General features: G+C 43.0%; 1 protein-coding gene and 1 pseudogene across 2 annotated transcripts; both read left to right on the top strand.

Moving 5' to 3' along the window:
* On the top strand, positions 1-23,162 carry LOC105490848 (glial cells missing transcription factor 1). 2 transcript variants are annotated; one of them, XM_011756804.2, is made up of 6 exons: positions 1-139; positions 3,121-3,332; positions 15,879-16,131; positions 18,065-18,177; positions 19,221-19,349; positions 21,203-23,162. In XM_011756804.2, exons 2-6 carry the CDS (start codon positions 3,258-3,260, stop codon positions 21,941-21,943), a joined length of 1,311 nt encoding a protein of 436 aa, XP_011755106.1. In that variant the 5' UTR covers positions 1-139; positions 3,121-3,257; the 3' UTR covers positions 21,944-23,162. The 2 variants fall into 2 exon arrangements, with proteins under 2 accessions (XP_011755106.1, XP_011755108.1); XM_011756806.2 differs by lacking the exon at positions 1-139 and adding an exon at positions 11,773-11,852 and having other exon boundaries at positions 3,267-3,332; positions 21,203-23,156.
* Positions 963-1,068, top strand: LOC112428230 (small nucleolar RNA U3; annotated as a pseudogene).
* Positions 23,163-23,537: the final 375 nt, after the last annotated feature.

The following is a 23,537-nucleotide window of genomic DNA, read 5'->3' on the forward strand; positions in this document are numbered from 1 at the left end:
AACTCATTAGCATAGTGTACCCTGACCTGGAGTAGGGAACAGCGTCTGCTCAGAAAATGACCAGAGCCTGCTGGGACTTGAACCAGCAGTAAGATTTTCACGACACAGTTCTGTCTGCTTCTCCGTAAGAAGTTAGAAGGTAAGGAAGCCAGAAATCCCGTGGAGAGGCAAATGTAAGGGATGCGGCAACGACCACTCCATTCCTACAGGGTTTCATTTGTTCTAGTTCATTTTTCTGTAGAAATGATGAAAATTGAATATAGTTTGCGCAAGTCGCTTTTAAAAAAGTAGTCTTGACAAGTGTAGTTTTTCAGTCCTAGAAGAGGAAAACAGAGTTTACTTAACGGCTGTAAAATGGTTTTTTCTTCTTTCCTATGTTTTGTTCTTAACTTTTAGGGAAATATTAAATTAATGCTCATTCGCTTAGCAAATGTTAATATCGGGAGAAAATCTAAAAAATAACATAGTTGTTCTGTAATGAAATTTTCTGTATTATTCTTCCCTTAATTTAAAAACAAAAGAGTTATGTCTATATTGCCTAGGCTTTATAGCAATGTTTTTGATTTTTGAAAATATGAATCTTATTTCCCAAGGTTTTTAAAAAGTAGATCTATTCTAATTAGTTATAACAAAATTTGCAGCATCAGAGACGATATCGTTACTGTTCGGGGTAAGTACATGGAACTGCTGCTTGATATCTGCTTCTTCTATACCTGTTATTTAAGTCCTTTGAATTAGAATCAGTTTGCGGCAATATTTCTTCAGTAACACAATGTTTGTTTCCTAAACATAGAATTTTACTTAAAATCCATGAGGATTTAGTCTTGAAAATCAACATTCAGTTGGGGAACAGAAACTTCATGCTCTGCAACCACTAGGTTGTAGCTCAGTACGGGTATGTGGAACAGAAAGGAAGAGACTCTGATTAGCTTGTCATTTAATGGTCAAGAATTTCATTTATAAAGACTGTACTTTCAAGGATCATTTCTATAGTTTGTTACTAGAGAAATTTCTCTGGACATCTAGAGCACACACGTAAAAGAAAAAAAAAAAAGGACTTCATTCTTATGTTCAGGTCAACAGTCTTCTATATACATACACTTTCCCTTGGTAGAGTTCAGTGATTGACAAGTACTAGGATCATATAACACTAAATAACTAAAGAACAGGCCAGGCACGGTGGCTCATGCCTGTAATCCCAGCACTTTGGGAGACAGAGACGGGTGGATCACCTGAGGAAAGGAGTTCAAGATCAGCCTTTTCGACATGGTGAAACCCTGTCTCTACTAAAAATACAAAAATTAGCTGGGTGTGATGGTGCGCGCCTGTAATCCCAGCTGCTGGGGAGGCGGAGGTAAGAGAATCGCTGGAACCCCGGAGGTGGAGGCTGCAGTAAGCTGAGATCGTGTCACTGTACTCCAGCCTGGGTGATAAGAATGAGACTCCATTTCAAAAAGTAAAACAGAAACGAAAACAATAAAAACTAAAGAACAGAGTTCATGGATCTTGCCAAAGCTTAGGCTATTAATCTGCCTTGCAGTTTGAGTTCCCTATTAAATAGCTCTACATAACATCATTATGTCTTTTGTTTTATAAGAGTACCAATAAATGAAATGTTACACATGTGAACATGTTTCACTTCATAGCCTACTAACAAGTACCTTTCATCTGCAAAATTATTCATTTTTTTCCTCAGGGTAGAACATTTCAAATTTTCTTTCTTTTTTCTTTTTTTTTCTTTGTAAATCTCCTTTAGCCAATTATAGTTAGAAATTAGAGCAGTATTTCTCGTGAGGGAAGAAATGCCATTTGAACAAACTTTTACTTATTCGTTCATTTATTTACTTATTTTTTGAGACAAGGTCTCACTCTGTCACCCAGGCTGGCTTGCAGTGACACAATCTTGACTCACTGCAGCCTCAACCTCCTGGGCTCAGGTAATCCTCCCGCCTCAGCCTCCCAAAGTAACTGGGACTACAGGCACGCAACACCACGCCCAGCTAGTGTTTTGTACTTCTTATACAAACAGGGTTTCTCCATGTTTCCCAGGCTGGTCTTGAACTCCTAGACTTAAGTGATCCATCTGTCTTGGCCTCCCAAAGTGTTGGGATTACAAGTTGCTAGCACCTAATGGGTAGAGAACAGGGATGCTGCCAAACAGTTTACAACATGCAAAATCTCCCAACAGCAAAGAATTATCTGGTCCAAAATGTCAGTAGTGCCAAGGTTAAGTAACCCTGTTTCAGATGAATCAGATATAAGCATATTAGTTGATAATATTTGAAGATATATAGTGCACACAGGATTTATTGCAGGGACCAAAACTAATCTTTATGGTGATTTGGATTTTCAAATATATTTTTTTCTGGCCATGTGCGGGGGCTCACGCCTGTAATCCCGACACTTTGGGAGGCTGAGGTGGGTGGATCACTTGAGGTCAGGAGTTCGAGATCAGGCTGGCCAAGAGGGTGAAACCCCGTCTCTACTAAAAATACAAAAATCAGCTGTGTGTGGTGGCACATGCCTGTAATCCCAGCTACTGGGGAGGATGAGGCAGGAGAGTTGCTTGAACCCATGAGGCGGAGGTTGCAGTGAGCCGAGATCGCACCATCACACTCCAGTCTGGGTGAATAAGTGAGATTCTGTCTCAAAAAAAAAAAAAAAAATATATATATATATATATATATATATATATGTATGTATATTTTTTCTAGATAAATTCAATGTGATGTTCCCCTCTTGCAGCTTCAACCACACATTAGCTAATTTATGAAGGCATTTCTGTGGAAACAACTCCAAGCTAGTATCCTCCTGCCCTAGCAGGAAAAGGTCCTAGCCATTGTTTACAGATGACAACTGTCTCTGCTAAGGCCTTCACTACTCTGCTAAGGATCTTGCAATGAGAAAGTAAGCCCAAACCCAAGGGTGAAAGCAATGATCACATGCTTGTAATTCCCGATGGCCAACTTTTAAGTAAAATCACTAATGGCTCCTATGTTTTGCTTTTTATTAGTATGTTGGTACTTGCAAAAATGTCAGTGAAACAGGTTTTTCTGGCAGAGGAGCACTGATTTTTTTAAATCTCTTTAATGGCCAATACTAATATAATTTATTTTTTAGCCCTAGAAAACAATCTCCTGGTCTAAGGTGCTTGAGTGGGCCAATCCAGCTATATCAAGAACCTTTGAGAACAAAATTCTCAAGCACTTCTGAGGGGGAGTCGAATAGGTGAAAACCTTGGCTGGCCTGACCTTATCATGGAACCTGATGACTTTGATTCTGAAGACAAAGAGATATTAAGCTGGGATATTAATGATGTGAAGCTGCCACAGGTACGTACTTGCTATAAAAATCTGCCTTCAACGTTGGGCTATGAAGTCTTGACTATTAACATGCGGAGACCTGGAAGGCAATTGGTGAGGGTTCGCTGGGTAAATTCCTCTCCCCCAGAGCTTCAGCTGGACAGCTGACTGAGGGATTTTAAGAAGAGACGGCAAGACCTATGATTGGAGTGGGTCTTTACTTACCAGACTCCCACACTTAGAGACTGATGCAAAGAAATTTCTACTTCCATTGTCTTTAAAAGTTGGCTTGACTCAGGTTGCCCTCGCTCTGGCTAGATGGTATGATAAAACCCATGATAATTTATTTGGCCATAAATTGACTCTTTTTTATGCGCAAGTCCTCATACAACCTTATTTGCTGTAGTGATAGTTTTAACTCAGATTCATGTCTAACTGGAATGTGCTGGAATCCAGATGATATTGTTCTCTTGTGGAATACAGCATGCTCTTCTTCCTTTTGTCTTTTTCCTCTTCTTTCTTTCTTCTCTTTCCTTCGCCTTGCCTTGCCTTCTTGTCTTCCTTCCTTCCTTCCTTCCTTTCTTTCTTTCTTTCGCTCTTTCTTTCTTTCTTTCTTTCTTTCTTTCTTTCTTTCTTTCTTTCTTTCTTTCTTTTCTTTCTCTTTCTTTCTTTTCTTCCTTCCTTCTTTCCTTCCTTCCTTCCTTCCTTCCTTCCTTTCTTTCCTTTTCTTTTCTTTCTCCACTTTTTCTTTTTTTTTTTTTTTTTTGAGGCAGGGTCTGGCTCTGTGAACTAGGTTGGAGTGCAGTAATGCGATCTCAGCTCACTACAGCCTCAGCCTCCTGAGTTCAAGTGATTGTCCCACCTCAACCTCCCAAGTAGCTGGGACCATAGGCACATGCCAACACACCTGGCTAATTTTTGTATTTTTTGTAGAGATGGGGTTTTGCCGTGTTGCCCAGGCTGGTCTTGAACTCCTGGGCTCAAGTGATCCCCCTGCCTATCTGGGACAACAGGCACACCAAGCTAATTTTTTTTTTTTTGGAGACGGAGTCTCGCTCTGTTGCCCAGGCTGGAGTGCAGTGGCCGGATCTCAGCTCACTGCAAGCTCCGCCTCCCGGGTCTACGCCATTCTCCTGCCTCAGCCTCCCGAGTAGCTGGGACTACAGGCGCCCGCCACCTCGCCCGGCTAGTTTTTTGTATTTTTTAGTAGAGACGGAGTTTCACCGTGTTAGCCAGGATGGTCTCGATCTCCTGACCTCGTGATCCGCCCGTCTCGGCCTCCCAAAGTGCTGGGATTACAGGCTTGAGCCACCGCGCCCGGCTAATTTTTGTATTTGTGTGTGTGTGTATGTAGAGACAGGGCTTCGCTGTGTTGCCCAGGCTGGTCCCGAGCTCCTGGGCTCAAGCAATCCACTCGCTTCTGCCTCCCAAAGTGCTGGGATTACAGGCGTAAACAGCCTGGCCTCTTCTCCTCCTATTTTGTAAATACCATACATGCACTGAAAATAGAGAGACTTCATTTCACATTTTATTTGGCAACTGACTTTTTTTTTTTTTTAAGATGGGATTTGCCTGGTCTCCCGGGCTGGAATGCAGTGGTACCATCATAGCTCACTGCAGTTTCAATCTCCTGGGCTCAAGTGATCCTCCTGCGTCAGCCTCCTGAGAAGCTGAGACCACAGGCATGTGCCATCACTCCTGGCTAATTGAAAAAAAAAATGTTTTTTGAGAGGAGGGTTTCACAATGCTGCCCAGGTTGGTCTCAAACTACTGGCCTCGAACAACCCTTCTGTCTCAGCTTCTCAAGTAGCTGGAATTATAGGCACACATTACTTGTTTAATACTGATTTTCCATATGTATCATTGTTTACTTCCTTGGCTTCCTTTATTAACATTTAAGATATTTTCACTAGAACTTGTTTGAAAAGGTGACTAGACCAGTACCAAGTCATGAAAAAGTCAGTCCCATCTGCCTGATTCTGGGTGATAAGGAATCTGAGTTATCAGAAGCAGAGGAGAGGGAATAGAGATTCCCCTATCTTTGTAACTGATCCAGAATTTCTAACGAAGACTTCCTTTTGTTTCTCTTTATGCTTTTTCTTAACTTCCAACCTCACCCCCTCTACCCCTCCCACCACCCCCGACCCCACATCTATATCCTCTCTTGGTAGGTCTTGGGACAGATCTGGAGAACAAAAGTGTGCCCCACTTTCCATCCATGGTTCTAGAAACCACAGTTGAATCATATGCAAATATCTATTTTAGGGATTTGTGTTTGTTGTTGCTCTTAATTAGTATTACAATTATTGTCACTGTTGTGGAGATACTTTAAAGTAAACCTTAATTGCTCTTGGCTCCAGGACCCATATTTTCACCTATTTCTAACTTCATGATTGCAACACCCAAATAGAAGTTGGACAGACATGAAATCAAGAGTTGAAGTAAACAGATACGTAGAAGACTTTACAGTGTCACATTCTATAGCAAGAGTTTTAGTGAGTTTGAGAACCCCATGAAATGGTGGGTGACACTGTGTCTTAACAGGCATTTTTTTCTGGGACACAATTCCTCATCAGATCCATAAAAAAGAGATGAAGACCTCTTTCCTATAGGGAAACCTGAGGCTCATAAAAGTTCATGTTCCAACGTGAATTTCCAAAAATGAAAGTATTTGCAGCTACCTAGGACATTAAACTGAGAAATTTATAGCAAAAACTGCACATTTGGTTTTAGAAATGTATTTATAGTTCATTAAAAAGTACTAAGATTGCTCATGGAAATAGCTAAGTGTCTTCCAATTTGTTAAATATGTCAGGGAAATGATTAAAAATGCAAATATTCCTTAGTATTTTCTGAGTAGAGAGAATACCAGCCTCATCTGGGTTTATGCTAGCTTTATCATAGGACCAAGAAACACTTGAGCTCTTGGAAAGATTTCCAGGCATTAGATTTTATATTGTGTGAGCATATCTGGAGACAGAGGGGTATACTATGAAAAGTACAGGACTTGGAGACAAATGCCCTAGATTTGAATTTCTAGCTCCACCTCCTTTTTTTTTTTTTTTTTTTGTAGAGCCTTGAGTTGTTTACCTTTTCTGAAACTTCCTTTCCTCTCTGAAAATGAGGGGGTTGCGCCAAATGGTCTGGTATGTACCTATTAGTTCTAATAGTCTAGAATTCTAGAAATGTCAGCCTTGTGCCTAGCACAGTGCCTGACGTGTATGAAACAACAAATGTTGAATATGGAATTCGTTAATAAGTGGCTCCATTGTTTAGAATCTGTGTGAGACTGGAGAAATTGATTTTCTTAAGTCTTAGCTACCTCCTGTAGAATGAAAATAGTAATTCTCCACATATCCTGCCTCAGTCTCTAAGATGTTTAGAATACTGTTCCCTAAATATATTCTGTAGAGTACAAGTTACATGGAATTTTAATAGGTACTGTGAAGAAAGAAAAAGAGCAATACGAGGTTCAACAAGGTTAACCAGATTTCTTGACTGCAGGCATGGAGTCTTTCTCACCATCCTGTGCATTGGTGGGTCTCCCAAGGAGGCTGTGTTAGGCAGTGTAAACCCAACTTATTTTTGACCAGGAAATGTTTTTCCTGAAGCCCTTCAGGAGTTGATGTTCCCCAGACTACATATTTGGCATTTAACAAATGTGGTTTAAAGGATCAAATGTAATGGCTTATTATGATTATAAATTTTTCTAATTGCACTCTCTGCCCCATCGATCCAAATCATTTATAATTTATATTTCATAATTTTATATTCTTGCCAGAATTATTAGTTATAAAACACGTAGGAGAATTCCTTTTCTGTTTATCCTTTCACATGCTTCAAGTTTCAAGTTTCTTTTCCTTCCTTCCTTCCTTCCTTCCTTCCTTCCTTCCTTCCTTCCTTCCTTCCTTCCTTCCTTCCTTCTCTTTCTTCCTTTCTTTGTTTCAGATGGAGTCTCATTCTGTTGCCCAGGCTAGAGTGCAGTGGCGCTGTCTAGGCTCCCTGCAAGCTCCACCTCCCGGGTTCAGGCCATTCTCCTGCCTCAGCCTCACAAGTAGCTGGGACTACAGGCGCCTGACACCACGCCAGGCTAATTTTTTGTATTTTTAGTAGAGACAGGGTTTCACCATGTTAGCCAGGATGGTCTCAGTCTCCTGACCTCCTGATCCACCCACCTCGGCCTCCCAATGTGCTGGGATTACAGGCGTGAGCCACCGCGCCTGGCCCTTCAAGTTTCAAAATGATTACCAGTTGCATCTTCTGATCTGAGAAACTCCATGTGTCTTTAAATAGTTCAGATACATCAAGGTTTATGGGTTAATTTTGACAACAGTGAGCAGTAATATCCTCACTAAGATATCAGACGTTTTTGAGAAACTGAAATGTGGGAGACACTGCAGTAGGCTCAGGGATACTGGGGCCATTAAGCTACGTTAACTTCCTTGGAAATGCTCATGATCTTCTGGGCTAGTGGAACAAGATTACTGCTTAAATAGAGAATCAATGCCTTGTAGAGAAATGCTAGAGGAGTTTGAAAGAAGGAGTGTTTAATTCAACATGACCCTGGCATGGGGAACAAGGCCAGAAGAGTTTGTGTAAGGTTAGAGAAAAAAAAAATTAAATCAATCATCTATTACTTATGTCATTAACTGCAACAACAGTCTGAATTCAGCAACAGTCTGAATTTAGGAAACATGCTGGCCTGGACAACAGGAAGGAAACATAATGTAATGAGTTGCATTACTCTCTGCTTGATACTACACAAGCCATTTCCATATAACCATCCTGGCAGGGGCGTTGACTTTCAAGGTCCTTGTAGGGAACCAGGGTCTGAAGACTCAAATGTTCACATTTTAGAGAGTTGTGCACAAGTGTTCAGCATGAAGATTTTGGGGACTACTGGTGGTTTGGAAGCAGGCCATCCTAAGAGGACTCTGTTGTTTTACAGGTAGTAGAAAGCCGTTAATCTTGGGCTGGAAAATGTCAAGATCAGATCCTAGGGCTTAGAAAGTCCTCAATTCTTCCAGCTTCACTTGTCCTTAGTAAATCTTTCCTCTCTTGTATTTGTTTCCTGTGTGTTGCCTCCTTTATGTTGTGTGTGTCTTTACAAATCCTCATTTCACTTTTTTCTGGCCATTCCTCCATTTTGATTCCATTTCTCTTCAATATAACCTGTGGGAAACCAGCCCAGAAATGCAGGCACTTGACTTAAATTTTTTTTTTTTTTTTTTTTTTTTTCTTGGAGACAAGAGTCTCTCTTTTGCCTGGGCTGGTGTGTGGAGTGGTATGATCTTGGCACACTGCAACCTATCTGTCTCCCGGGTTCAAGCAATTCTCGTGCCTCAGCCTACCATGTAGCTGGGGCTACAGGCGCACACCACCACGCCTGGCTAATTTTTATATATATGTATTTTTTTAGTAGAGATGGGGTTTTACCATGTTGGCCAGACTGGTCTCGAGCTCCTGGCCTCAAGTGATCTGCCTGCCTCAGCCTCCTGAAGTGCTGGGATTACAGGCATGAGCCACTGTGCCCAGCCAGCTTAAACCATTATTGATAAAACTGTCTTTATTTCAAGCCAATTTGCTTTCCCTTCCTATTCCCCTTAAATTACATTTGCACCTAGAAAGTTCAAATCTAATTGCTTTAAGGTTTGCTTGATCCAAGCAGCAAATGTCTGGTGTTGATTTAGTCTTGATTTAAAATGTGGATTACATGGTCCTGGAGAGTGTCACACTCTTATTAGTACTGATTGTAATACTTTAGAGAACTTTGAATCTCTACGAATTATTTTCTTCTGGTTGAAAATTGGGAAGAAATTCAGTTCCTTTTTCTCTTAAATAGTACCCATTTCACTAGTGAGAGGAGAGCACCCACTGTGTTTCAAATACCAGCCAGTTTCTCTCAGTTCAGATTGTGCCAATAGCACTACAGCCAACAAACACCCTGGATCATTTTGTTCCTACACACTGAGCAGTTTGCAGATTAAACCCATGGCCAAAGCCACCCCAAGCCATTAACTCACAAAATTATAAGGTTTAAGTACTTTTTTTTTTTTTTTTTTTGTAGAGAGAACATTCTCTAGTATAGAATAGTAAAGTCAACTGCAAAGGGGCCACAGTTCTGATTAGTTCATTCCTGGACTATGATTTTAGCCAGCTAAATCTGAGTACTACAACTGGCTTGTTCTGATTACATGTGGACACATGGATTCACAGAGAGAGCTCAGATATTCATGTTTGTTTACAATTTTGGGCTTCTCTTTTGCAGAGACAAACTTCCTTTGTGGCATGCAGTGCAGTGGCATGATCTTGGCTCACTGCAATCTCTGCCTCCCAGGTTCAAGCAATTCTTTTGCCTCAACCTCCTGAGTAGCTGGGATTACAGGCATGTGCCACCATGCCTGGCTAATTTTTGTATTTTTGATAGACAAATTTCCTTTGTCTCTGTCCTTGACCTCAAGTGTCATTTGAACTTCCCTGAGACAGCTCTACCTATATGGGCTCCCATGATCACTGGGGCCTCTGCAATTTGGACCAGAATTCTTCTGCCACTTTGTGCTTCTGGTGTGATGCAGATAGGAGCATTACTGCATCTGCTGGTACCCTGCAGCAGGTCCCTTGCTTAGCTGGGTGGAGTGGAAAAGGGAAGCGAAAAGAGAATACAGACAGAGTTTGAAAGCTGGGGTAACGGCCGGGCGCGGTGGCTCAAGCCTGTAATCCCAGCATTTTGGGAGGCCGAGGCGGGTGGATCACGAGGTCAGGAGATCAAGACCATCCTGGCTAACATGGTGAAACCCCGTCTCTACTAAAAATACAAAAAAATACTAGCTGGCCGTGGTGGCGGGCGCCTGTAGTCTCAGCTACTTGGGAGGCTGAGGCGGGAGAATGGCGTGAACCCGGGAGGCGGAGCTTGCAGTGAGCCGAGATCACGCCACTGCACTCCAGCCTGGGAGACACAGTGAGACTCCGTCTCAAAAAAAAAAAAAAAAAAAAAGAAAGCTGGGGTAACTTGGCATAGTTTAGTGTTTTCAGAGTAAATAAGGAACTTTGTCCTGAGTCTTTTTTTTTTTTTTTCAGACGGAGTCTCGCTCTGTCGCCCAGGCTGGAGTGCAGTGGTGTGATCCCAGCTCACTGCAACCTCTGCCTCCTGGGTTCAAGCGATTCTCCTGCCTCAGCCTCCTGAGTAGCTGGGACTACAGGTGCCCGCCACCATGCCTGGCTAATTTTTTGTATTTTTAGTAGAGACGGGGTTTCACCGTGTTAGCCAGGATGCTCTTGGTCTCCTGACCTTGTGATCCGCCCACCTCAGCCTCCCAAAGTGCTGGGATTACAGGCCTGAACCACTGCACCTGGCCTGTCCTGAGTTTTGATTTCTTGACTAAGAAATACCAGGATTAGTCTAAAGAGTAATCAGTAATTTTTTTTTTTTTTTTTTTGAGATGGGGGTCTTACTATCTTGCCTAAGCTGGTCTTGAACTCCTGAGCTCAAGCAACCTTCTGCCTTAGCCTACTGGGTAGACATTCCCCACCATGCCTGCCCTAAGGAGTAATTCTTGAACAAACACAGAAGCATTTTGTTGAATTGAATTTCTTTGCTTGGTAACACTTCAAGTTTTATTTCCAGTTGGCCCAGAAGAGATAAGTTCTTGAAAAGTTGTGTGTAAATCAAAACGTTGGTTGAAGATTTTTTTTCTGTTTTCCATAATATCTGATTTTTGTACCTCTATATAATTTGCTTTAAAGTATGTTTGTTTGCTATTCCTGTTCTACTTGGAAACATTTATTTATAAGTAATGAATAAGCTATATAATTAATGAAAATCTGGAAGGTAATTGCTTTATACAAGTGCAGACTATATTCCAAATGAAAATCAATTTCATAATATGATCGTATGATAATGTAGATATTTTTGATACTTTATTTCAGAATTTGTATTTTACTTTATTAGTTTTATATAACAATACTTAATTTCTTCAGGTACCCTCTTAAAACTTCAAGTAGTTGAACAAATTAGAATGAGGTGAGGATGAAGGGTGTTCTAGGAGTGCATAGAGCTACAAAGATTTTGATTGAGTTAGAGGATTAAACACGTTAGTAAAAAATTGTACCCAGAAGTCATCAAAATATCAGTTAAGCCCCCAATGATGTTACCCAGGAGATTATAAAATATAAATTAGTTAAGTCTACCTGTTGGAAACCTTAGAAATATTCCCTTTCAATTATAAACTTCTTAACTAAGAGGAAAAACAAAGAGTTACTCATGAAAAGTTAGAAATTAAAACAAACAAAGGATCTAAAAAGAAGAAAGTATTTTGTGGGGATTTGCTAAACATGAAGAAATGATTATTGTTTCTTATTAAATTTTACCTCTCTGAGGCCTTGGTTTAAACAGGTTTCAGAAATCACAATCATCCGTCTGACACTTGAGTTCCTTTGCATTATTGAGAGCTGGGTTTTCTCTTAATTTCAGTGTAAAAAGACATCAAAGACCCCACTAAACGTCCAGGTCAAAGACCAGGCATGAATAAATGGCCCAGAGACTAGCTTGATGTGAGTACATTTACTCCTAGTAATGTTCTCAGTCCATACATTGTCTAAATTATTACTGCTTTTTTTTTTTTTTTTTTTTTTTTTTTTTTTTAGACAAAGAACTCGTCACCCAGGCTGGAGTGCAGTGGCATGATCTTGGCTCACTGCAATCTCTGCCTCCCAGGTTCAAGCAATTCTTTTGCCTCAACCTCCTGAGTAGCTGGGATTACAGGCATGCGCCACCATGCCTGGCTAATTTTTGTATTTTTCATAGAGATGGGGTTTCACCACGTTGGCCAGTCTGGTCTCAAACTTCTGGCTTCAAGTGATCCACCCACCTTGGCCTCCCAAAGTGCTGGGATTACAGGGGCGAGTCACTGCACCTGGCTATTACTGCATTATTAATAGAACAGGAAAACTAACATACCAGTGGAGGGACTATCAGAAAAAAGCTTAAAGGATGGTAGAGACCAATTCTTCCTCTACAAGCAAGGAGTCTTTGCTTTAATCAGAACATCTGAGATGTTCTCACAAATACATTCCACTCCTTCTGGTTCTTGAGGTCTATGGCTCTGACCAACCTAAAGAGGCCACTTACCTTTAAAGCATGAAAATCTCAGCTTTCCTCTAAGTCTACCTTGCCCTCATCTCTGCTATCCTGACAACTGTGCTTTATGTTGGAATAATTCAAGTGCACCAGTAGTTTTTTACAGTTCAATATTAGAGGAAAGTACACTCAGAAAAAAAATCTATTTTTAGGGGAGACAGTCTCACTGTGTTGCCCAGGCTGGTCTTGAACTCCTGGGCTCAAGAGATTATCCAGCCTTGGCCTCCCAAAGTGCTGGGATTACAGGTGTGAGCCACTATTCCTGGCCAAAAGTACACATTTTAATGTTTTAACCTACATTATTATTTCAAAAGGTAAGATACTCTATTATGCTTTCTATGGTATTTCTGTGACAGAAAACAAGAGAGCATTGTTTGCAGCTTTGGGTCAGAAAAAGGAAGGAAGGAAGGGAAGATAAGGTGGGTGGAGAGAGCAGGAGGCATGCTGCCTGGGGAGCTTCTCTCACCCCGGGCATTGAGTCTCAGCAAGCCCAAAATTACTAGGGAACTGGGGAGGAGAAGGGACAGTCTGGGAAAGCAAATGGTCCAACCAGCATTCTGGCCTGGCCATCTGGGAATCTCTGCTGCAACTACCTAAAGGACCACAGGGAACTTCTCCAGATGTAACCCTCCTAGTATTTATACCCTTCCCCCTCCCAAACCGCAGTAGTTACAGCACAGCACACAAAGGGCCAGCCACTGTCATGCCGTGAGAAGGAAGTTTGTGGAACAAGAGGTGTACTAATTAAGCTTTTATTTTATAGGGACTTGGACTCTTTTATTATTATTATTTTTTATTGAGACAGAGTTTCACTCTTGTTGCCCAGGCTGGAGTGCAATGGCACGATCTTGGCTTGCTGCAACCTACACCTCCCAGATTCAAGTGATTCTCCTGCCTTGGACTCCCAAGAAGCAGGGATTACCGGCGCCCACCACCACACCTGGATAATTTTTTGTATTTTTAGTAGAGATGGGGTTTCACCATGTTGGGCAGGCTGGTCTTGAACTCCTGATCTCAGGTGATCCACCCATCTCAGCCTCCCAAAGTGCTAGGATTACAAGCATGAGCCACCTTGCCCAGCCGGGACTTGGACTCTTATCTTGCATTCGGCTTGGCAAGGTTTAAAGCATGAAGTGACCTCTACTGGGTCTTCTCTCTCCCGAAAGCCAGTGACTCTTAAAACTGCATTGACTGGCTGAGGGCAGTTCCAGATCTGATAGAATAACAGTTAATATTGAGGAGGAACCTGCTGCATGCGAGGCACTGTTTTAAGTGTATCGTGTATGTTAATTCAGTAAGTCCTCAAAACCTCCCTCTGGGGACTCATGTTACCCCATTTTACAGAGCTGGAAACAGAGGCACTGAGGAGAAAATAACTTGCTTAAGACTCATACCCAGAAAGACAGTGTACCTCCAGAGTCCAAGCTTGCAGCCAGGAATCTCAGACTCTTTGTGAAGCGTCAGATAGTAAATATTGCAGTCTTTGTGGGCCATAGAGTCTCTGCTGTGGTGGTGTAAAAACATCCATAGGCAACACTTAAGTGAATGAACATAGATCAGTTTCTATAAAACTTTATTTACAAAAACAGGCAATGGGCAGGATTTGGCCTATGGGTCCTAGTTTGCTCACTGCAGCTCTTAACCACCAAATAGTACTACCCTGCATGTACCTAAAACCTCTCATTTATATTTCCTCAGACCACCTCAGGCCCTGTGACATTCCATTCAACAAGTATCATTATATGGAATCTATAGTTTACAACACATCTGCTCTTCACAGCACTTTTGTGAGGCAGGTTTAATCAATGTTCCAGTTTTAGAGAAGAGCAAAACAGGCTTTAAAGACAAAGTTACTTGCCCAGAGTCTCAAGTTACAAAGTTCTTTGGCACGTTCTAAATTTGAATTCTAACTCAATAAATGCCCATCAATCCTGACACTTTTACTTTTTTCTTCTAAAATTTGTCTTCTTTTATATTGTGGGCTATGCTTTCTGGTTGGGAAAGCAAAGAAGAAGCAACCTAGTCTCTTCTTCTGGACCTTCTAGAATCTTCTATTTTGACCTTCTAGAACCTTCTAGATGAAAAATGTTCTTACACCATGCTAAGTCTCTGAAAGCCATAGGGCATGGACACAGCCTAAGTTTGACTGCTGACACTGCTTACTGATTCTCATTCTAAGAACAAGGGAGGGTCTGTCAAATGCAGCATCTGTGCACCAATGTAGGGCCTAGGAATATGAGCCACAGCATCAGTGACTAACAATTATTTAGAGCTTACAGCATGCTAGGTGCTGTGCTAAGTATTTAATATATATAAAATCGTATTTAATCTTCAGAACAACTCTTCAGGCAGGCAGGTCTCATCCCTATATTACAGATGAAGAAACAGAGGGACAGAGAGCAAAACAATGTGTGCTATAAGGACTGAGTGTCCTGTGTCCTTGGCCTTTCTTAAATTATTATTTTATTTTGGTCAAAAACACAACTTAAAACTTACCATCCTAACCATGTTTAAGTGCATAGTATAGTCATGGTAATTATATGTACACTGTTGTGCAAAGGAGCTCTAGAACCTTTTCATCTTGCAAATGGAAACTTTGTCCATTGAATGACAACTCTCCTTGTCTCTGATGTTTTAAAGGAGAGTTTAGTCAAATGTTCATACACAGGGCATAGCGCCAATCCCGGGCAATAACAGAGACGCTTTCAGTCAAAACAAGCTCTTTCTTACTCTCCATCATGTTTGAGGCACATGAGTGTAGGGTTAAAGATAAAGGAAGAAAATCTCTGGGGGAAAAGTGGCTCTTTGATCTCTCTGAACCAGGGCTTTTCCTCCCTCCCACTGCTTATCTCTGGTGATATTGCATAAACCTGTGTGACTCCCAGCAAGGTAACCACAGCGTGGTACGAGACATTATCTCACTATCCCACCACAATGTTTTCCACAGTTTATTTTGAGTTTTTAGAGAAGGGGTCTTGCTACATTGCCCATGCTGGTCTTGAACCCCTGGCCTCAAGTCATCCTCCCACCTCAGCCTCCTGAGTTGCTAGGACTACAGGCACACCCCACCACACAGGGCCCTGTTTTCCACTGTTATTGTGTCAGAGCATAGCATTACTTAACCTTCAAAAATTCGTACTGAGAAATGGTCATTACTTGTGTCACTGAGGGCTAGGGAAGCGTCAATCAGATGGAACTCACAGGGGCTACCATTTATTTTGATCCAGCGGCTGAATGCCTGACAGACATAGCACTCAGTTGCCATGTTGTGCTGGGCTCCCTGATCCCACTGTCAGAATTAAATGTAGGGAGGCTTTTGCCAAAGGTCTCTTGCCCAGCTCCTGAGTGCCAAAACATCCTTCCCATCTACTCCCTCCACAGTGGGTGACAGCTGTGTTTTCTAGCTTAAACTATAGTCGTATCTTTTGTGTTTCTATCAGAACGTGAAAAAGACTGACTGGTTCCAGGAGTGGCCAGATTCCTATGCCAAACACATCTACAGCTCGGAGGACAAGAATGCACAGCGGCACCTGAGCAGCTGGGCCATGCGCAACACCAACAACCACAACTCCCGCATCCTCAAGAAGTCCTGCCTGGGTGTGGTGGTGTGCGGCCGCGACTGCCTCGCAGAGGAGGGACGCAAGATCTACCTGAGACCTGCCATCTGTGACAAGGCCCGGCAGAAGCAGCAGCGTGAGTAGAGCTTGGTGGCAGCAGCAGAAAAGCTGGCATCCCTCAGACGCCCCTACCGGATGGGTCACTATGTCCCAGCACCGCCCAAGGGCACAACGCTCACCCTGGAGTGTAGTGGCAGCCAAGGCTGTTCTGATACGGAGCATATGGAGGGGAACCAACCAGACCCCTTGTGCTCCAGCAAGGACCCCCTGTATCTGCCATACCCAGAGCACCTACCATCAAAAATGCCCCCTTTGGTTAAGGCAGTGGACTGAAGTCTCCTGTTAAAGGGTAGATGGCAGGCGTGGTGGCTCACACCTGTAATCTCAGCACTTTGGGAGGCCAAGATGAGAGGATAAATTGAGCCCAGGTGTTCCAGACCAGCCGGGGCAACATAAGGAGACCCCAACCCATACAAAAAAAATTTAAAAATTAGTCGGGTGTGGTTGCACATGCCTGTGGTCACAGCTACTCTGGAGGCTGAAGCATAAGGATTGCTTGAGCCTGGAAAGTCAAGGCTGCAGTGAACCATAATGGAGCCACTGCACTCCAGGCCGAGCAGCAGAGTGAGATCCTGTCTCCAAAAAAAAAAAGGGAAAATGGCTGGGCGCGGTGGCTCACGCCTGCAATCCTAGCACTTTGGGAGGCCAAGGTAGGCAGATCACCTGAGGTCAGGAGTTCGAGACCAGCCTGGCCAACAAGGCGGAACCCCATCTCTGCTAAACACACACACACACAAATTTGCCGGGTGTGGTGGTGTGCACCTGTAATCCCAGCTACTCGGGAGGCCGAGGCAGGAGAATCGCTCGAACCCAGAAGGCAGAGGTTGCAGTGAGCCAAGGTTGCACCACTTGCACTCCAGCCTGGGTGACAGACTCCATCCAAAAATAAAATGAAAAATGTATCACTGAAGGGGTTAATGTTAATTTGTCAATGACCCATGTAAAATTTAGAAGAAAGTAGTTTATTGGACTTGCCACTGGACCTCTTGTGGGTCCCTAAGTGATCTCAATGTGTGCATTAATGTGGAATGGCAGCTGTGAAAGGTTAGACTCAATTCCATTCATTTAGGTTCACATCATAATCACGTGCTGAGATATTTGTTCATTTTCTTAGACACGTTCACTGGATTATGAAATAGATACATTCAGCGTGCCCTGTACCTCGCCCACTTCAAACCTCAAGTTACCTTATATTTTTCCCAGTAGTTTGTCTTCCAAACTTGCTCTTAGATCAGGACCTGGCATCAGTCATTTACACCTCTGTGAAAATGTAGTAGCTGCATTCACTCTCCCATGTAGCTTGGCCCCTTGACCCTTAGTTCTAATTGTGAGTTGAAAGAACTTCTCTTTTTTATTTTTTGAGACAGAGTCTCGCTCTGTCACCCAGGCTGGAGTGCAGTGGCGCGATCTCAGCTCACTGCCACCTCCACCTCCCAGATTCAAGTGATTCTCTTGCCTCAACCTCCTGAGTAACTGGGACTACAGTTGTGCACCACCACGGCCGGCTAATTTTTGTATTTTTAATAGAGACGGGATTTCACCATATTGGCCAGGCTAGTCTTGAGCTTCTGGCCTCAAGTGGATCCGCCTGCCTTGGCCTCCCAAAGTGCTGGGGTTACGAGTGTGAGCCACTGTGCCTGGTCAAAATTTCAAATATCACTAAATAAGTAGGGAGGGATTTTCTGCTCAGAAGAGCTCCTCCCTGACCTGTGAAATATCCTACTTGGTAGGCAACCACTTCCCCTATGTATGTGTGAGACCCATCTGGGCCATTTTGGGGGCCAGGCTTCCGAGGGTCAGGGGTAATATCTAGTGGATGGGAGCTCATGAGACTGTGCCCAGATTTATCCTCTACCATCCTGCAGTCGGGGCTAAAATCTTCAAGGCTGCCCAGGAGTCAGCCGACATGGTTCAGCCAGGTGTAGTCATTTTCCTCTGCTCTTTTGTAGGGAAACGCTGTCCCAACTGTGATGGGCCTCTGAAGCTCATCCCTTGCCGAGGTCACGGGGGCTTCCCGGTCACCAACTTCTGGAGGCACGACGGACGCTTTATATTTTTCCAGGTTGGATTTTTGAGTTAGTTACGTGAGAGTTTCATTACTGAGGAGTTTCACCAGAGGCTAGAGATACACTGGTGAATGAGATCCTGCACCATCCCCGAGGGCTCACACTCTGAGAAAGCAAGTTTGTCTGTCCCCTGCACTTCTAATAGATGTTTGAAGTGCTGGGGAGCTCTAGAAGGGGAGCTGGCTGCTTCCACTCCTCAGGAGAAGTGGCAGCTAATCTAGTCACATTGAGGTTAGCACAGTGCTTCTAAGCATGCCACATGCCACTGGTAGCCTTCAGCAAATCTGAGTTCGAACACCAGCTCTGACTTTTTACTTGCTCTGTAAACCCGAGCAGGTGACTTTCCTCTTCCACGTCCCAGTTTTCTGTAGAATGTGTAAGAGTACTAATGGGGCAGTGGCACCTACAGGGGTGAAGAATGGACCCTGACTCAGACTGCCTGGGTTTGAATTAGTGGGATGCTGGTAAACCAGCTCTCCAAAAAGAAAATGTCCTGATTTGTAGCATTTGCCAGCTTGGGCAATGGAAATATTCCCACGGTGGCTGATTTCAAGCCTGCAGTCATTTTTAACAATCAGCCTAGAAAATTCCTGAATGTTTAACTATTGACTCTCAGCTTTGGCCAGCTCCAGGTAGGGGAATCCTATCTCCCTCACTTCTAGAGGAGGTTACCCAGCTGGCATAACCACTCCGTGCCTCAGTTTCCTGTTCTGTAAACTGGGGGTGATAATAATAGTATGTACCTCAAGGGTTGTGCTGAAGACGAAATGAGATATAAGGCGCACAGGGTGTTTATTAGTGTCCGGCACATACCACAGGAAGCATTTAATAAGTGTTACTTAGCACTGTGATTATGGCTTTGCTGGGTGGGTGAGAGGCAGGCAGGCAGGAGCGTGGTGGGCTTGGGAGCGTCTTCAGAGGTTCATCCAGTCTTGTTACCATAGGAGACTGCAACACCACTCCGGGGGCAGGACACAGAGTGAAGCACAGTCTAGTTAGTGTTATATCGTTTCTTTTCTACTTCCTTGTCTCATTTCAGTCAAAGGGAGAGCATGATCATCCAAAACCAGAAACCAAGTTGGAAGCGGAGGCAAGAAGAGCCATGAAGAAAGTGCATACAGCACCTTCCTCCGTCTCCTTGAGCCTGAAGGGGGGCACAGAGACCAGGGTAATCCTTCATTATGTATGTTCAACACATGCAGTACCTTGCCACGCCTGTGCTGGGAGCGATTTCCTGGGTCCCTTGCTGACACAGGAAAAGCCAGAAATCATGGATTATCAGGCTCATCTGCAAACAAACATGTGCCAAAGAAATTAAATCTGAGGCTTTACTCTTACTTTCTACCATCTTTGTAGCATGCTCTGAACCAAGTCCATGTAGTTGGAGAATCATCTTCCCTACTACAATTACAAAGAGAAAGTTGAATTAGCACTTAACTTATATTTGACAAGAACCAAAAACAATTGAAACGATCTCCACAAAATAGTAACCTCATGCATTTCACCGCCCGCCCCCTCCCTGCCCTCCTGAATTTCCATACATCCCCAAACAGATCGTTTTCTTAGCGTATTCTATCAAGATGAAATAAGCAAGCAGTTTCCGAAAATGATGGCTGTCCTAGGGTGGCAATAGTGGAGTGGAGGCTCTTTCCCACAGACAAACTGTGATGTGAAGTCCACTGCTTTATGGGCAGCAGTGCATAGGTTTTCTTGCATTTGTCTGTTTAATATTTATAGTAGTTCCCATACTTTTTCTACTGTTCAAAGTTGCACATGTCTTTTTGGGAGAACAGAGATGGAGCTGGTCCATCCCTAGAGGCTCTAAATGTACTTTATTTAAACAAAAATTGTAATGTGGGTCCGTTGTAGGGAAATGCGAGCCCCCCAAACCCAAATGGCTATTTCCTCATCCTTTCTCCCAGCCATGGGACAAGTCAAGTGGCATTTCAGTCTCTCATCCAATCTACCTGGTCACAGCCCTTTTTCTCTACCCCCTAAAAGTATCCCCTTAACAGCAAGTACTTTTACCTAAACAAGAGCATAACTTAATTCTCAACCAGATCCTTTTTTAAAATAATTAACTAAAGAATAATATACTTCTTCCATTTAGAAAAATAAATGAATGTACCACTCATGTTCTAGAGGTCTGATTTATGGTTCAACAAAATTCCCATGAATTCACAGAAAAATCTCTTGAGGAAAGGAAAAAGAAAAAAACAACAGCAACCATGGTCTCTCACACTCCAACGAGCACTAAGAAACAGAAAAGTCAAGGGAGGAAATGATGAGAGCGAGAGACCCCTGAGAGTTGTGCTGAGTATAATATAAATCTTTGAAGTTATACTTTGATATTTTGTGAATAGTTCCTTATAAGTCTCTCAAAAAGGCAATTAGAGGCCAGGCGCTGTGGCTTATGCCTGTAATCCCAGCACTTTGGGAGGCCAAGGCGGGCGGCTCACTTGAGGTCAGGAGTTCGAGACCAGCCTGGCCAACATGGTGAAACCCCATCTCTACCGAAAATACAAAAATTAGCTGGGCGTGGTAGCAGGCGCCTGTAATCCCTGCTATTGGGAGGCTGAGACATGAGAATCGCTTGAACCCGGGAGGTGGAGGTTGCAGTGAGCTGAGATCGCACCACTGCACTCCAGCCTGGCTGGGCAACAGAGCGAGACTCCATCTCAAAAAAAAAAAAAAAAAAAAAAAAAAAAAAGGCAATTAGGATATCAGATTTGTGTTTGAGTGTGAGACATCCTAAGTACCCTCATGTCTCCACAGAATGTAGGGAAATGTGGCTCTTACTGGTTAGTAAGCTTTAACACGGAAACAGGCAGCCTTTGCCTTTTTCAATGTGTCGTGGTTGTGGTCAAGCTGCTGCATGTATTTCTGCGTCAAGTATTAATGTGTAAGGAATGAGGAAAATCTGACGGAGCTCTTATTTGTACAGAGTAACTCGTGGATGCCTGTGGTAGTGGTTTGGATTTGCTTAACTTATTAACACGAGCATTTCACTTTCCTTTCCAGTCTCTTCCAGGTGAAACACAAAGTCAGGGGAGTTTACCTTTAACTTGGTCTTTCCAGGAAGGCGTCCAACTGCCTGGTAGTTACAGTGGACATCTAATAGCTAACACTCCTCAGCAGAACTCACTAAATGATTGCTTTTCCTTCTCCAAGAGTTATGGTCTGGGAGGAATCACAGATCTCACTGACCAGACTTCCACTGTGGACCCCACGAAGCTCTATGAAAAGCGTAAATTGTCCAGTAGCAGAACCTACAGTAGTGGAGACCTGCTTCCTCCTTCTGCCTCCGGAGTCTACTCTGATCACGGCGATCTGCAGACGTGGAGTAAAAATGCTGCTTTGGGGAGAAATCATCTTAATGACAACTGTTATTCCAATTATCCTTTTCCTCTGACCAGCTGGCCTTGCAGCTTCTCTCCTTCCCAAAACTCTTCAGAACCCTTTTACCAGCAGATTCCACTGGAGCCACCTGCAGCCAAAACTGGCTGTCCCCCATTATGGCCAAATCCAGGGGGGAATCTTTATGAAGAGAAAGTACATGTGGATTTTAACAGCTACGTCCAGTCCCCTGCATACCATTCACCTCAGGAAGACCCCTTTCTCTTCACCTATGCCTCTCATCCTCATCAGCAATATTCACTGCCAAGCAAGAGCAGCAAATGGGATTTTGAGGAAGAAATGACATACTTGGGTTTGGATCACTGCAACAGTGAGATGCTTCTGAACCTGTGTCCTCTGAGATGACCCGAATCTTTCACTATGTGCACCTCCGCCCCTCAAAAATGGGGAAGGGCTGAAAGAATTTCTGTAGGAAATAATTTTTAAAACATAACCATAGATAAATGAGAATCACGATAAGCAGTAGACAAGGCTTTTTTTCCTTTTCTTTTTCTTTCTTTTTTTTTCTTTTGAGACAGAGTCTCACTCTTTTGCCCAGGCTGGAATGCAGTGGTGCAATCTCGGCTCACTGCAACCTCTGCCTCCCGAGTTCGAGTGATTCTCCTGCCTCAGCCTCCCGAGTAACTGGGGTTACAGGCGCCTGCCACTGCGCCCGGCTAATTTTTCTATTTTTAGTAGAGACAGGGTTTCACCATGTTGGCCAGGCTGCTCTTGAACTCCTGATCTCAAGTGATCCGCCCACCTCAGCATCCCAAAGTGCTGGGATTACAGGCGTGAACCACTGCGCCTGGCTGACAAGGCTTTTTTTTTCATATGAGTAATTTTTTTGGCTCCTTCTCCTCCACTCTAGTACTTCCACCCTCAGTAAGGAATGGAAACCTGTCCCGTCTGGGATGTGAAATGCCCTCTGCTTTTTCCCCCACATTGTTTGGGGCTCCCAGCACCTCAGCCACATTGCATGCTGGATTTTCATTGTCATTGTTGCAAATGAAATGGAGCAGACATTTGACATGCCCACTTATGCAGGACCTGATCTATGCCTTCCTGGGAACTGAGAATGAAGAAACAGAAGTAGATGGTAGAAGAACTGCATAAGGTGTGAAAAGCTGAAGATTCTACCACTGCAGTACTGAATATGTTATCTAGTTGTGAGATTAGTGTGTAAAATACATGTTTTCTAGATGATTTCTAAGACTTGTGATGACAAGGAACCTGACCTAACCCCATTATTCATAAAGGCAAAGAACAGCAATGTTAAATTGCCATACGAAGAGAAATACTAGTGATGTGCATGGTCTCCTTGCCTCTCACTGACTTCCCCTTGCACAGGGGCTTCTGTTTTGTCCCATTTATTATTTCTGGCACCTATATGAATGTGGGGTTTGTAATAGGTGAGAAATATTTGCTTAGAGAAGCTCTTGGGCAATTAGCCTGGCAGTGATTGGCCGGCCATGTTTGAATGCCAGTTTCTCTTCTTTGCTGAAGTACTTCATAATAAATAAAAGTAAGCCTAGACACAAAATCTGGAGAGAACCATGCAATAAACAAGTATTTTTAAAATAAATGATTCCTTCTCCTTTATTAGAATAGTAACAGATGCACATGATACAAAATTCAAAAGTGAAAAAGAAGTCTCCTATTTCTATTCTCCTCTCTCTAACACTGACAAGTTTCTTGTCTATTATTCCAGATAGTAGAGATGTTCTCTGCATATATATAATTATATGTAATGTGTATGAAATACATTACATAAAATACATACACATAAAATATGTTTTTATATATATATATATGAGAGAGAGAGACGACATAAGTGGTATCATATCAGACTCATTTCTAACATGGTTTTTGTTGTTTTAGGACCCAATTTGAGCATTAGGTTCTTATAAGCATATAGGATCACAACTGCTTCATTTTTAATAGTGCATTATGCATTACA

Source organism: Macaca nemestrina, chromosome 5, assembly GCF_043159975.1.
Source record: "Macaca nemestrina isolate mMacNem1 chromosome 5, mMacNem.hap1, whole genome shotgun sequence".
Lineage (NCBI taxonomy): Eukaryota > Metazoa > Chordata > Mammalia > Primates > Cercopithecidae > Macaca > Macaca nemestrina.